Here is a 16456-nt window from a genome sequence, read left to right as displayed (position 1 = left end):
GGCTTGATCGATTTGTTAGATGCAAATGTTTTGCAGCCAATAAAGGGGCATACACCTTTATGTCCATCTGTTAATTCTGTCAATTCTGTCTCTTTCTTGTTTCTATCCCAACACCATTGCATTGCTGTCATGTAATATCCATTTGTTTTAATGGTTATGCTCACTTTCTTTGCATGAATTGCAAGAAGGTTATCAGGACAATAAAGTATGGCTTGGGGTTTATCTAATTTGAGACGGTATATAGATAATTGTGCTGAAATTACAAAGCACAGAATATGGAGGGAGACTATGTAATATTGTTAAAGCATACATATATTTTTTTGTGAGACAACACAAGCAGGACTTTTTTTATTTCAAAATAATTGTATTCTTGCATGCTAAAATTTCTTGTTTGCCCTGGATGACTATTAAAAATATTGGGAAAGGTTTCCAACATTTCAGCTGAAAGTCTGCAGGGGCTCCTAGAGGAAGTAAGAGGGGAGTGGGCCTCAAGTGTCTTCACTCCTTGATGTGAAGTGCTGCTATAGATAGATCCAAACGCTTCGCGTGATGACTTGGGAGATAAGCGCTTGCGTTTTTGCTGCAGCTTCATACACAAACAGGGGTGTAGTACACACACAGTTCCTTTTTAAGTATGGAAAAAGCCCAGTGTCCTTTTTCTGAACTGCATGTAATCGTTTGGTTTGTCTTGCTGTGGTTGATATATAGATTTAATTAAAGTCGGGATGAAATCTACTTTTTGTCTGCTTATAGCGTATCGTTACCCTCTCGTGACTTTATTTTGTTCATTTGACGTGATGCTAGTAAACCTTTCAAGCTCGCCAGTCACTAGGCAATAAGGAAGGAGGTTTACAGTGTTTTTAAACACAAAGTGAGGATGTTTGGAAATTGCTGGAAAATGTAGTGATGGAGGCCTAAGTGTTGCTATCCACATGTTCATGAGCATAAAGGAGTGAATAATACAGAAGCGTGTCTGGGTCATATTTTACCTTAAAGGAATAGGTCACCCAAATATGAAAGTTCTCTGAGCATTTCTTACCCTCATGCCATCCCAGATGTATCTGATATCAGTGTAACACAAAATTATAATTTTGTATTAAAATTTATAAATATAAATATATATATATATATTTGATTATATATAATAAATATTTATACTGTGGTCTTCTGACCTTCATTGCTTAGCAACAATAGAAAATCCTCCTCCTGTATTTAACAAATAATGGAGACATATAGTGAACTGGTTCAGAGACGTTTTCCCTTTACGTTCGGGGGTCTGAAATCACGTGTTCAGCGTTTGACCATAAAAGGGCCATGAGAATCGCACTGGTTATGCGGCTTATGCCAAACCGAAGAAACCCTGAAACACAAGCACCACAATCCCAAAAGAAGACAGAGACCCCCTGTGGTCCTCAGCTGTAAGATTTTCTTTTCATCTCCCCACTAGGCAAAGTCCGTCTCCAGGGGCCGCTGGAACAACCCTGGTGCGTTTTAAATGAATTCCCTTCTTGTATTTATTTATGTTAGTTACAAAGGGCCAATGTGACCGAACCCATGTCCTTTTTTCTGTTTGAGCCCACTCCATGGAAACAAGCAAGACCTCAAAAACGTAATCGCGTGTTTCAATCGAGCGCTGAGAACTGATTTGCCCATCTCGACCGGTGTAGCCGGAGCTCTCGCCATGTTATTTTAGGATTAGGTCGGCATATGTGATGGCCAATGTGTTGTTCTAGATCTAGTTGGATCCGTATTTAGCCTTTATTGTGTCTTTATTTAGATAGAGCTTCATAACTTCACAATCTTTTATGTGTTTCCCGAATTAATATGAGTTTTGCAGAACACAAAAGAAGATACTTTGGATGTTGTTGGTAACGGAGTTGTCCCGCTGCTGAGAAACATCTCTTTTTGCTGTCTATCTGCAAATAGATTTCTGCACGTGTGGCTTGCTTGTCTCTCATGCCATTTCATCTTTGCGAGAAATGGGAAGCAGTACCTTTGCCTCAGTCAAAACAAAACTACTTGCATCTGTGGAATTGGCTGTGAATAAAACCGAGACTGGGTCTGTGTCATTTTGTCTAAAACCCTTAGTTTATAGCAGCGCTTCATAGATCAGATCCATCTGCAATGTCGCATAATGACAAAAACTATTACTCTTTTCTTTTTTATTTGAAAATAATGGTTTACACAACTTGTTGAGGAGATTTTCTTTTCAATAAATAGGCACCGTCAGTTTTGTTTCTTATCCTGTAAAGTGCCAATTTGGGAGAGCTTTCAGGGACTTTTCAGTCCAACAGTTATGCTTAACAAGGAAGCATCACTTGTCATTCCTCATTTCGACGCTTAACCTGCACCATTTGTGCTGCGGCTATAAATGATGCATCGCACAGCTTGTTGCAGACAGGTGCGCTGTTAAAAAAGCATTCACTTCGATTTCTAGGGAGAACCAAAACATATCTAGGTACTCAAATGGAAACTTTGAATAGGCTATTTTGACAATGGCCCTGAAAGTAGTAGCTAACAAAGCAGAACATGCATCGCAAAAATTTAAAAAAATGAACACATAGATTTAGCTCTTTCGGACCTTATGCCTGACAACACTAGTGCAGGTCGGGCTCTACCTGACCTTGTGTTTTTCCCTATCAATGCTTCTTTCCAGCTCTTTCCAAACAGATTTGAATGGAGATGTGACAACTTGTTAGCTATAAGGTCAGCACGTCTGTGGTCTGTGTATGTGCCCGTCCGTGGCCATTGGTGAGAGAGATTTGAATGCAACTCTGGATATTATTGCTTGCATATAATACGAGATGTTTCTTCAGTGCTTGTCGTTCAACCATCAAAATAAAAACCACCCTTCTGTCTGGGTCTGTTTGACATAGGGTTGTTTCGATACCACCATTTTGTCTTCGGTACTGTACCAGAAACTAATACCGGTAATATCGGTACCATAGGTGATCAATAACCAGCCCCAAAATAAATCATTTGAAAAAATATTAAGAAGACTGCATGAAACTGCTGTAAATGCTTTAATTTAAATATGCAATGACTCTAAATAAAGCTACAAAAGTTTCATTTTCTCCTAAATATGTGACAGATTTATTAGGTTACTGTCACTTAGAGGCAAATTCTTTTTGATGCAGATATACATTTAAAACACAACGGACTTTACTTATGTGGACCTTTTGTGTTTTTGACACAACAGCGTCTGTATTTGACAGTATAAGAAACTACACAAGACGCGAAAGAGAACCTCATGATGATTTGTAGGCTAACGGAGCTGCTGTATGCCGTTGAATGGGGATGTACAGACGCATTGCAGCATGTAGAATAAAACAATCAAAAGATCTCTCTGCAAAAAGTAGAATATTTGTAACAAATCACTTACATTGCGAGTTTAAATGGTTGCGTAAGTGCTTGTAGAGCGATTCATCTCGTTCTTCTATGTTCCCTGATCTGTGTCAGTTCTGTGGTATACTGCCGCATAGCGGGGAAGTTTGGAAAAGCAGCGTTTCAAGTAGGCCTACCGAAATTCTGGTACTGAACCGCTTGAAATTTAACATGTAAATTTCCAGAACCGGCTTACAGCGCAACCCTAGTGTGACGCCTGTTTGCCAAATCCCTCTTCATTACACATGGTTGATGCTCTTATTGCTTTGCTTGCTAATGTTGGGAAAATAATTTACTGTTCTAGTTGTACTGCACATGAGTGCTCAAGCACTTTACAGAATTAGTTTTAAGTTCCTCTGTGAGTTTTCTTTTCTGTACCTTGACTCGAAGCTTAAAGTCCTGATTCGCATTCCCTAGTTTGGTCACGGCTTCTCACACCTGTCTGGTCTTTGTCAATTACTGCCATTAAGGGTTTGCTTTTTTGTTGGCCTGTGGGAACTACTTGGTTAAGCTTACAATAAATTGTGTTTTGGGCATGACTTGGTTACCTCACGGAACAGATGAAATGAGGTCTCCGAATACGGGCATTCAGTCTCCAAATGATCCACATTTTGTTCCTCTTTACCAAGTCCTTCCAATGCCTAGATGTCAAACTATCCAACATGTGTAGTCAGGCAAATATTGGCTTTTACAGAGCATCTCCGAGACCATCTTAAAAGCGGCCTCAATCCACACCATGTTCAAAAAGTTAGCTGTTTAGCCAGTCCTGATTTTCTTTACCACTAGCTTGACAAGTCCTTGATAAGAAGCCCACACGTTTCTACGGCGGTACTGTAAACTGCCCAAATTTGGGCAAGGATTTCAACCAGATAGTCGTGTGCCCCGAACGTGAGGCTGGTTTGTGTGTTTTTCTTCTTTGTCTATGGTGTTGTCATAGCAACCAGTAGTAAGAACGGGAGATTTAATGGGTAGGCGTTCAAGAGGAGGACAAGGATAGTTGGACGGGACTCAAAGTTGTGAGTTTACATTGAGTTGTCTTTGTCTTGTGATGGACAGTGAAATTGCCCCTCAGAATATCAGAATTATATAGTAGTACGATCATAACTTTTTCTTTCAGCTGTGTTGTAAAATATTTTTAGAAAATAATTCATAGGGGTTGTGTATATTATAGTCAGCTGACCAAGAGTCTTTTGGCACCTTGCAATGATGCACCTTGTAGCACTGTCAAATCTTTGAGAGACTAAACAGCTTGGATAGTACTTGCATTTAGATGCTAACATCTAACGTCTTGTTTCCAGGCCTGCATAGATGATAATGTGGACATGGTGACGTTCCTGGTGGAACACGGGGCCTGCATCAACCAGCCCGACAATGAGGGCTGGATCCCCCTTCACGCCGCTGCCTCCTGCGGATACCTCGACATCGCTGAGTAAGTATTGTTTTCACTCAACAGAAAATATGAATAGCAAGATGTTTAGCCAAAAGTATGTGATGAAATATTTGCGTGGTTGTTGGTGTATTTTGTGTCGTCTTGACAGTTTATCTGTTATTAGGGCATTTTGCCAGCTTTGTGTAACCTGCTCATGAGGTCACCCCAGGCTTCCAGACACACTGCATTAACACCTTCATTGTTCATAGCTTTGCAAATTTGTTGCCTTTTTCTCTGCTTTTGTCAAGAAATTATAAATTTGTGTATGCCACGTGCGGATTATGCCTTGGGTGAAGCTTGAGAACTTTTGTTACATATTTTTTTTCATTAGTGTAATGTGTTTGCATTGCTTTGTTGTTTTGGTTAAGTGGAAGTTTTAATCTAAAATGTTGCACTTTTATAGGTTATATTGGACTGCTGAGATTTGTATAGAGAACACAGGACTCTAGAGAAAATATCAGCTGTCTTTTAAAATGGGGCAAACAGTAAAACAGAACAAGCTTCTTTTGTCCTAAATATTGTAAAAATTTGGACCCGTTTTGTATGTGTAAGTAGAGTTAATGTTTCCAAAACCTTGAATTAGCAAAGGGTCTACCAAATAAATGTTGAACGACTGCAATATAAAACCTACTCCCTTATTAGACAAAGCTATAGACATTTTGAGAGACCACAGAAAGAGAAATATAACAGTGACCCAAATCGTCATTTGTTTAAACTTTCTAAACTACCAACCTAAATCATGTTTTTATCTGCTATCCTGGGGGCTCATAACTTTAACAAGCATGTTTTTCTTTTCTGTTCAGTGTTCTTGTAGCTCAGTTGGTAGGGCATTGTGGTATCAGTACAAAAGTCATTTAATAGTCCCTCAGAAACAACAAATATTGTTAAAATAAGTCACTTTGGATAGGGCTGCTCGATTAGGATAAAAATACATAAATGTAAATGTGTTCTGATGCTACCTTATACCATAATCGATGTAACCCGACAAAATGCTCACATGTATTTACTGAATACATCACTTTTTAGTATGTCACCTATTAGCTTACTGTACATGTTAACCATGTGATGCAGTATAAATAGTTTCTGAAGTTCTAAAGAGAACTCTGGCCACATTTCATCCAAAAACGTAGTTTTGGACACTAATGGCAACTAGATTTGAAAAGATTTTCTGTTGCATTTGTGGCGAACACATTTATCTTGTCTCTTAAATATTCTCTGCATTTGCGTTACTGTAGAACAACGAGCGACGTTCGGAATTGCACATTTTCTTTTGTTTTATTAGAAACGGCTTCAACTAATATGAAATGTTTTTGAAGATCATCAATTCATAAGCGGTTGATAAGACCGTGGGCTGTTTTCAAGGTCACTTTGTTTTGACTTTAACAAGGTCTTACAGTCTCTTACAGACAAGGGTCCTCAACTCCTTCAGATTTGAAGCCTTTGTACTCAGTGACTTGGTTCCAAGCTGTTAACCAATAACAGAAGTTGAGAACCACTTCACAGAATTTATTTTGATTATAAGGAGCAAATCGGCACTCAAGTGCTTGCGATTTCTGTAAAGGAGATCCTCTGGGCCCACATCCACATTTGTTCATTATTTCGGCCTCCCAACAAAACTCGCACAGGCAATTGTCAGTTAAATTTACAGATTTGGAGCGATTGTTGTTTTCGCACCTGTTGACCTGGAAACCTCTTGTCATGTCTTTGCAGGTATCTTATCAGTCAAGGCGGCCAAGTCGGTGTCGTAAACAGTGAGGGAGAAACGCCATTGGATATCGCAGAGGAGGAAGCCATGGAGGAGCTTCTGAAAAACGAGATCAACCGGCAAGGTACTGTTATCTACACCAACTTCATCTTTGCTGACAGTAACACACCTGATTTGGCATGTGCAAGGATTAATGTCATGTCCATGTCACGCTGTAGCTGAGAATATTGCTTTATGACAGAACATTCACTTCATTGAGTCAGAGTGCCTCACTGGGATGGTCAAAGCTGATATGCGTTCCACGCTAAAGTTTCCTATGTGCCCTCAAGTCATATTCGAAAGTCATGGCGAAACTCCAAGTAGGTGCATTGACTCTAATATTAGAGCCACGCTCAACCAGTAATTCAACAAACGCCCTTTTTTCAGCGTCCACTCTTAACCTGCCCGTTGACCCGACTTGTTACTTTATCTCTGAGGTATATCATGCGTGTATGGAGTCATAATGGATTTTGGGAGTCAACCGAGCAAAGCAGCATGGCCTGCTAAAGTGGGGGGCCTTGCAAAATAGAGAGACATAATCTATTTAACCTGCTGCCCATTTGTTATGATCCTAAGCTAGATGGAAGTGTTGTTCTATTTTTGGCTCTTGTCATTCTTGAGATGATGAAATGGATCCCTGCTGGTTGTGAGAGGCCCTGTTCAGACATCCTGAGGGGACACTCACTTTCTTGGTTCACTGGGATGTATGTGCAACAGATAATAGAGACTGCATTGGCTCAGGGGAGGGTCCCTGGGTATGGAAGTGTAGCATTTAAGCACTCATCTATAATAACAAATCTATAAACAAAGTCCTTCAGCTTAAATCTCAGCCAGCTAAGACACTTCTCTTCTCATAGCGATGCGTTTAGTAAAGATAACACTCAACCCCAAATCAGAATGTTTTTTCCTCGGGTAACTCAAATTGCTGGAGGCCGATCACTTTCACATTTTCTGGGATTCCCTAATATTATACGCTTTTAGAAAGAGATACACAATGTCCTCTGAAAAATTCTAGACATGCCAATTGATTTTAGTTTTGAGGCACTTTACTTGGGTAATGTCTCAATGATGGCTTGGACAAAGAGTAAGAAATACATGTTTAAAATAATTATTGCATCAATGAAAAAAGCAATTACTGGTATAAACCTAACCTCCCACAAAGGCAGGACTAGATCGATGTTTTGGAGAGTATATTTATAATGGAATATATTATAATATAGTGTCAATTTCCAGAAAGACTTATTTGTAAATTTTTGCTCTAAGTGGAACTCCTATTGAACCTACTATTTTTGTTATAGAATATATATATATTTTTTTCCAAACAATATTACTTTTTTTGTAAATGGTTTCAATGTGGAAACTTAAAGAACGCAAAGGCGTCCAAGGATACTACTGTCATAATTTTGACTGTGTTATTGACGATCTGTTTTGTAGTTAAACCGTGTAAAGCTGACTAACTGTAAACGTGATGTTGTCTTAATCAGAGGTTGCTGAGTGACCCTTTGCAATTTGCAGAACTATTTGTACAATAAAGCTTTAATATAATGAAAACAACAATAACAGTGCAAATATGTTGAAATCTATGTGTAAATAAAAACGTTTTTTTTTACCAACAGTTGCTATAGATTTTACCCAGGTTTATGCCTAGTAAAGTTGCCTTTAAGATATGCACGTCCTGAGACGCCACATCTTTGAAAGTCCAAAACGCTGCTACATGCAATACAAGTAATTCCTGAGGCTCATAACAATATATTGACATCTTTTTGATTATAGTTAATGTTATTTACAATTTTATAATCTGCAATCCACAGCCACAGACAGTCGGTTTGGCCACGCGATAGGTCATATTCAAAATGCGTCTTTTGCCCTTCAAAGTAACAGAAGGAAGGGTACACCGGTTGTCTTATATAATGGAAAAACTGTGTTGGTTTTATTACTGCATTCATTATGCATGATTTAAATGGCTACGTTTCTGAGTGCGTGGGGCACATGAATGCGATTGGAATTCACCCAAAGATGCAATAATAGCGTTCAGTTTCTTGCACCGTTCAATTGATTCGCTTTTTAAGACGATTCAACGTCACATGGGGCAGGGATTACTTTTGTGCTGAATGTATTAACGTATTGATTTGCCTTTCATTAATTCAACCAAATATCTTCTTAAACATCGAATTGAAAAAACAAAGAAGAAATGAGGACGTTGTAAAAAACTGGCCGACATTCTATTTATACTCTTGGATTCTGGCCATCAAAGAAAAGTAGTTGAAGACCCCTGGTCTAGTGTGAACGTGGCATTAGCTAGGGAATCGTCATTTTCCCACATTGGAATATAACATCACTGTGGGATTCATGTTCCGCAGATATCCTCTTTGTCCAAGGGAAAATCTCATACTGGTCAACCAGTACACAATGATAGTGTTGGTCTACGTAGGACCACCAAGCTTCCATCAAAGGCCTCTATTAGTTGTGTCTCTGTGGTTTTGGCCAGCTGCTGGCCCACAGTAGCTGCAGTAACATGAGCTGCGTCTTGGCATGTGGAAAGAAGTGGTCAAAAGATTAGAGAGCAAAAACTGAGATTGAGTTGTAGTCAGAGCCCATTATTATTACTCTCTCACTCCTAACGGCTTAATACAAAGCATGAATTTTTTAACAATTCCTGCTATTTGTTAGCATGTCGTACTTGTGTATAAAAATATGCCTTCAACATACTCCTCTCACGCTCATCCAGTGTGGCCAAGACAATGCATCTGCCAAATTTCATTTTAGGTTTGAAGGACACGGCTTTGATGAAAAGCATGGGTGATAGATAGAACCCTGCACACCTCCAAAAGCCAGTGGTACATGCGTTGCATGCTGTCTGCACAGATTTGGGATTTAAGAAGTCATAATGTTTGAACAGCTGAGGTGGATCATCGTTCTCTATCTGATCAAGGAGGCTTCTTTGGTGGTCACACTTTATCTTTCAGCTCTGTATTAAAGCATGAACAAAGCTTTACTCCTCACGTATTGCAATATAAGAAGCTCTATTCTCAGCTTCGATATGGGCTTATGTAATGGTCAACGTTGTGTAATACCCTCTACCTCTTCTAATGTGATTTTCTTTTTTTTCACCCCCCTCTCTTTTGCCTTCAAATGAGACTCCAGTCATGAGTTGAACCCAGTCAGTTAAAACAGTTCTCTCTCTCTCTCTCTCTCTCTCTCTCTCTCTCTCTCTCTCTCTCTCTCTCAGGTCATCTTTTAAACCTTTTATCATTCACGTATTTTTCACGAAATCAGGTAACCCCTCCATTCCTAACCAAAGAACAGCCTTTTTTTGGCACCTACTGCTTGGAAGACCACATGCCACTCAGTCACTAACTCCATCATAGTCTGTGACATAATCTGTCTGAAAACTGGCATTTGCTGTGTGGGCGGCCTAAACTGCTTATGTAAAAGAACAGTTCTCGCGGATTGATGGAGAGCGAGTGTTTTAGGAGTAAACCCGAGCTGGGTCGCTGCCAGCCAAAGCACTCGGCTGTTGTTCAGGGCTCTTGTGGAGGTCAATTCTTCTCCCGCTTTTTATAGAGGCTGCATATTCACCAGGCACTCAGAGAGCACTTTTGTTCTACCTGCTTGCCTTGTAACGTGGTCTTTCAGATGGAGAAAAAAGAGCTATTATGCTCTTCAGCTGTCTGTTACGGAGTGCACTACAACGTATTACGAAGGAAAGACAAAGCAAAGCTGTTTTTGCCACCCTTGGGTGTGTTGAATCAGCAGAACCAACAGGGACATCTCTACGTACTCGCCATTTTGAGTAAACTATATTATAAGAGCCTGTAGATTGTGCGTTGGCATCTGTTTAGCCTGTGTTGAAGAAGAATGGTGGTTCTGTTGTCAACAGACATAAAGAACTAACTGATGCTTGTATGCGGAGTTATAGGTCACATGAATGACGCAAATGTAGTTCTGCGAGAGGGATACAAATAAAAAAATGTGTATTTTGTATGTGTATCGTTATTCTGTATACATTTTTGTGTATGACTCTTTCATCCGTGGAACACAAAATAACATATTTTGAGAAATGTTTTATGTCCATACGATGGAAGTCAATCTTCTTTTGGCAAATAAATGTTTTTAAATATATTTTACATCTTTTGCACAACACAACATAAGTTACTTTGAAGAATGTTGATAGCCAATTGGATTGTCTTCCATTGTGTAGACACAAAACCACTGAGACATTTCTCATAATATCTTCTTTTGTGTTCCACATAAGATAAAAGTCACGTTTTAAATGACATGAGGGTGAAGGGAAGAAGTCAACTCTATCCATATTGTACCCGTAACCTTGGTAGCAGCAAAAAGTGAACACACCCATTCCATAACCCATACCAACCTAAATAATCCCAGAAAAGGCTCTGTCACTTCACTTGAAAAATGGACAGACACTTTTGCCGGAACTCTTAATTCCTTCCCATGACCAGACATTAGTTGCAACACAAGTACAGCTATGTTGTGGAATTTGCCCAGGAATTCCAACAGAGGAAGATCTCGGTTCCAGAGCCCTGTCTTATGTGCCGCTGGCTTACGTCCAGCTGTCTTATCAAATTCGGGCCTCCCCTCTTTAGCTAAAATGATCAGAATCTGTCACTTTGTTCACGTCACAGTTCACCTCCGCTGGAAGCAGCACCTGCCAGCAATTCAGCTGGACCTTTATCCATATAAGGGACGCATGCCTTTCAAGTTTTATCTGAGACTTCCATTAATGTTCATTATTGTTATTAAATAAAAGGTTACCGCTGTTATTATTAAATCGAACAATCAATTGTTTTAAGTTATAGTAAGAGTTTCGTTCCAACAGCTATATATGCCATAGGAATATATTTTGTTGCTTATTTTCAAACACCGCTCCATTGTCTCTATTCAGTGGAGAGGTTGCTAAGCATTGTGAAACACGCTCACTTCAAAGTTATATACTCTTACGTGTCTTTTGTTGTTTCCTGTGTCACGTCATACTTTCAGGTCTCTACATGCCTGTGCACAAGTCAGGGTATATAAAGTAGAGGCACAGTGACCCATTTGGCAATCTTCCAGTATGGACTGCTTTGCTTGGACAATAAAATAAATCCGAGTATGCTCAGAATATTTTTGGTAGTGATAAAGAAGTGATACAGTTCTGGCACTGATAAGGAAGTACATATTCTCATGACGCCATTTGTTTGGATAGTAATAAATAAGAGCGTTAAAGATGGTTTGGGATATTTCTATTAAAAATTGTTTCTTGAACTTCATTTGATAATTAAAAATGTGAAAACCTAAAAAATACATTTTCATTCGGTTTTGATATTAAGAACCAGGACTTTCGACACCCCCCACAACACCTTGCATCATTTAGTTTTGCAAGAAAGGCGCTACTCGCATTTTCTAAAGAAATGCAAATTTCTTTCTGTAACGTCTGAGGAATATTTGAAGTCTAAAGAATATTTGTATTACAGGTCCGTGCTCTTTTCTCAAGGTTCTCTATTAGCTGGAGCCAAATATTACGCAATGGGCTGTTTTGAATTCTTAACATGTTTATCATACCGGTGAATTTATCAATATTGTTTGTTTATCATTAACTTTATCAGAATCATAAATTCCATCGTTTATTGTTGGACTTCGATATTTTGCCAATTGGGCAAGTTAAGAATGTGCACTAATCCTGCCCCTCCCTCCATCTTTCTCCAGGAGTGGACATCGAGGCGGCCAGGAAAGAGGAGGAGCGGATCATGCTAAGGGATGCTCGACAGTGGCTTAACAGCGGCCACATCAATGACGTCCGGCACACTAAGTCTGGAGGGACCGCACTACACGTCGCTGCAGCCAAGGGATACTCGGAGGTTTTAAAGTAAGGTCCAATGAATGTACATCTACAGTTTATCTTCTTTGTGCCAATAAGAGAGATTTGTAGGTGATGACTCCAAATGAAAGTTGTACGTTGTAGTGTTTGTGATATCCTTTGGGTGCTTTAGTCTTTAGTTCCTTGCTTTACTCTGTATGTCTCATAGACACAGGGCGAGACGGTGTAACACATTTACATCTCTCTATTAGAGCAGATTATCATGTAATTGTTGAAGTTGCCTCGCTGTTCACCCGCTTTCGCTACAGGCCTTTACATGTCAAAGTTGAATGACTTTGACAACTGCAGCTCTATCTGCCACCACACAAAAACAACAGGTTTCAAACGTTGACTGTTTTCACACTGACTTTTAGGGGGCTGGTGGCGTTAAAAATGCGTTTGTGGTTCAAGAAAATGTGTGCCCAGCATTTGGCGGACGGGGCCAAGCTTCGATTGCGGCACCAATATCCAAGAAACCCAGATTTGCCTAATCTCATCTGCTATTTCTGTCTCTCTGACCGCTTGTAGGCTTTTAATCCAAGCAAAGTATGAGGTAAATATTAAAGACTACGATGGCTGGACACCGCTCCACGCTGCTGCACACTGGGGCAAAGAAGAGGCCTGTCGAATACTAGTAGAGAACATGTGCGATATGGATACCGTCAATAAAGTGGTATGGTTTTGTTTTTTTTAATGTATATAACTTGTGAACTGATATTTGGTTTCTTTTTTTAACGATGTTTGATGTTTTCAGGCTTAATGTAAATGCATCTGGTTTGAGTTAAATGCTAACAAGGTGTTTTTCTTTTTCAGGGCCAGACAGCATTTGATGTTGCTGATGAAGATGTCTTGGGCTATTTGGAAGAGCTCCAAAAGAAACAAAATCTGGTAAGCTCTTTGGCTTTTTCACGAGCTAAACAGAATTCAGCTTTGTGCTATAGCCTTAGGGTGTCAGGTGTGAACTGATAAATGTTTTTTTCCCCAGCTTCTGAGTGAAAAGAAGGATGTTAAGAAGTCTCCTTTAATAGAAACTCCCACCACTGGGGACAATAATCTATCTGTGAAACCACTGAAGAGGTAAATGCTTTCTAGAGCATCGCCAATCGATTTACTATGTTGACGATAAACAGTCCTAGAGCCTTTCATACCGGTGCGATGAGACCAAATGACACGACACCATGATAGTACAGTAATGTTGATGGAATAGAATGTAAACCGCAGCAAATGTTTGTATCTGATATATGTATTTTAAAGGAAAAGCAGCACATCATTTTGAACCTCATAGAGATGATTGTTGTCCGTATTTTTATTCTGCCAAAATCACAGGTTAAAGGTCATCTGTGCCTAACTGTTGTGTGCCTTTTTACTTCAGTAAAGAAATTCTTCTGGAGCAAGATAAAACTGCCCCAAGAATCGAGACTCTGGAGGGGGAGAAGGTCGATGAAGAAGAGGGGGAAGGAAAGAAGGACGAGTCCAGCTGCTCCAGCGAAGAAGAGGAGGAGGAAGACTCGGAGTCTGAAAACGAAGCGGGTGTGTAGACATTCAAAAGCGTACACCGTATATGCAAGCAGAGCCACACATACACAGGATATTGGTATTTACAACAAATGTTGTGTTTTTTAGTTTTTGCTCATCAGTATTTTTACGAATCGTTTTTTGAGGGAAAGAAGATAACAGAAGTCCAACCGTACTATAGCACACTTCTCCTTTTATTTAACCTTAAATCCAAATTAAAGATAAAAATGTTGTTAAGCACTCAAGTTTATTGAACCTTTTAGCAAAAGACCTTGGTGCATTACAGTTACTATACCCTTAACATGATGAATCATCGCATGTTGCCATGTCCCTGCTGTTTCCCCTCCCTGATAGATGTTCCTGGTATTGTAAGGCTTTGATGTTATAATAATATTGACTGTCTCAGCACTTCCTATCTGACTGCGAAATCCTCTGTTTTTTCAGACAAGACAAAGGCTTCTGTTCCCACGAGCAATACCAACAGTACACCTGCACCCGCGCCAACTAGCATCACCGTCACATCTCCAACAACCCCAGCCAACCAGGTGACCACCCCCACCTCACCTACCAAAAAGGTACGTGCTCTTCCCTCCAAGTGCCATCGTCCCTTCCACCTGATCTCTTTTTTTAGCCGTTCGTTGTTGTGTTTCAGCATATCAAAGGTGTTCTCCTTAGAAACATAATTAGCTCCGAAGTGTCATTTCAGGAAAAAATTGTCAGCCGCATTTTAAGACCGACTCAATGTTATTAATCATTGTAACACGCACTGCGCATCATGCAAATTCTAAGTAGTCAGGTTATCTACGTGTTCAGAAGAGAACGTTCATTGGACAGAGAACGTTTCTTGGAGAGAGAAAATGTCTTCCGTCTGCCTTTATAACCAAGAGCCTGCTGCCCTCTGCTGGGTAGTGGTAGAATTGAATCGCTTGTGTATAAATATTGAATAAAAATTGTATTTAGGCATCACATTTAAATTAAAAGACTCTTAAGAATGCCACAGTGATTTTATCCAACGCAAAGTGTATTACGTTGGCTTCAATTCTCAATTCTTCATCACAAGCCCCGTTGTAAAATTACTAACATTCTTCCATATATATTTATTTGTGTTCATCAGAACAAAGAAATGTATACAGACTTGGAAGATCTTGAGGGCGAGTAAATGATGACAGAATTTTCATTTTTTGGTAAACTATCCCTTTAATGCACATGAAATCCATTTCTGAGGAGAAGTCCTTATTCTTTTAGTATCTGTCTTCCTGTTCGATTCCCAGTGCACACACGTACATGATCAAATCTGTAGCTTTTATGCACAGCGAAGGATTTTCTTTTTAAAAGTCATTATTATATAATGGTGGTTATTGTGCTTTGTTTGCTTTTGTTAACAAATAAGTTTGCATTTTAAAAACCAAGGTTTTGTCTGCTTAATGATGGGAGCACCCAAAACATACGCTGTGACTGAACATCCCGGGCTTCCTTTTTGTGTCACTTGTGCATCATGACTTATCTATTTTCTTTGCTACCGCTACTTTATTTCTGTCATGCAGAGGTTCCTCATTCCTTTTTTCTTTCTGATCTCTCCACATTCATCTCTTTCTTTCTCTCTGCTCATTGCTGTTGTCTTGGATGGCTTTAGTCTGATAACATTACTGCCCTTATGCCTGGGGGGGAGCCAGGCTGTCCCGCGTTGTGGCGTCAAGGCTTGCGCAAAACTGGCATTTCGCTTGTGCCCAAAAAAGCGATGGTGAGACCTCGGTGTGTTCAGCCCTGTGATTCCACTCCCCCACCGTCCCCCACCTACATGTTCCCAACATGACCGTGTGCCTAACCTATCAGATTCTTCCTGTCACTGGCTCACTGCATGGTGTTGTTGCTGCCAGTCGCGGCTGTGATTGCGTGCCGTTTGCTCAATGTGTTTTGTTGAAAGATATCTGTCCTTGTTTTACACCTGAGTACGGCGAACTTGACATTACAGGGTGCCATGCGTGTCATGAAGTTTGAATAAAACGGGATTTATCTGTGATGCTAAATCCTATTGGGTTTTGTATGTTAGCAGTAACTAACATCTTGACTGAAGTTTGCATGTCTTTAAAATTGTATATTTAATTGAAAGTTTAAAATGAGGTTTTGGGTGTTGGCATTAGGCAACATAATAAAAAATATGACAGAATTATCAGTGATATAGCTGAATCGTGATGTTTATAAATCTAAACAGATTTAATCTGTCATAACGGATAGTAAATTAAAATTAGGGGAAAATAAATAAAATTGACTAAACAAAAATATTCATTTTGGTTAAACTTACACATTCGTTTCATGCTTTTGATAAGGCTTTCCAATTTCACATTTTAACAAATGTCTAGATATAACGTCTGCATGCAAATATTAATCCTTATATTATTTCACAAAAAATGTTAGCAGTTGATTTTTCTGTTATATTAATATGTTAAACGTTTTGTCACCCACTCTGTGTGTCTGTTGAAGCTTATTTTATAAATAAGTTCACTGTTGCTTTATGTTTGTCCTGCTT

The 16456-nt window shown here is 39.4% G+C and overlaps 1 protein-coding gene across 7 annotated transcripts in view; it reads left to right on the top strand.

The window, feature by feature from the left end:
• ppp1r12a (protein phosphatase 1, regulatory subunit 12A) overlaps positions 1 to 16456 on the top strand; it is a 53082-nt gene that overhangs the window by 20495 nt on the left and 16131 nt on the right. For all 7 annotated transcript variants that reach the window (XM_079454489.1, XM_079454487.1, XM_079454485.1 and 4 more), the window contains exons 2-9: positions 4683 to 4813; positions 6524 to 6642; positions 12264 to 12423; positions 12943 to 13087; positions 13228 to 13302; positions 13400 to 13491; positions 13787 to 13944; positions 14374 to 14504. In XM_079454489.1, the coding sequence (XP_079310615.1) occupies positions 4683 to 4813; positions 6524 to 6642; positions 12264 to 12423; positions 12943 to 13087; positions 13228 to 13302; positions 13400 to 13491; positions 13787 to 13944; positions 14374 to 14504 (1011 nt within the window). The remainder of the gene's footprint in view (positions 1 to 4682; positions 4814 to 6523; positions 6643 to 12263; positions 12424 to 12942; positions 13088 to 13227; positions 13303 to 13399; positions 13492 to 13786; positions 13945 to 14373; positions 14505 to 16456) is intronic.

Source organism: Barbatula barbatula (assembly GCF_947034865.1).
Source record: "Barbatula barbatula genome assembly, chromosome: 4".
In the NCBI taxonomy this organism is placed as follows: Eukaryota; Metazoa; Chordata; class Actinopteri; order Cypriniformes; family Nemacheilidae; genus Barbatula; species Barbatula barbatula.
This window is presented reverse-complemented; position numbering and strand designations above follow the sequence as displayed.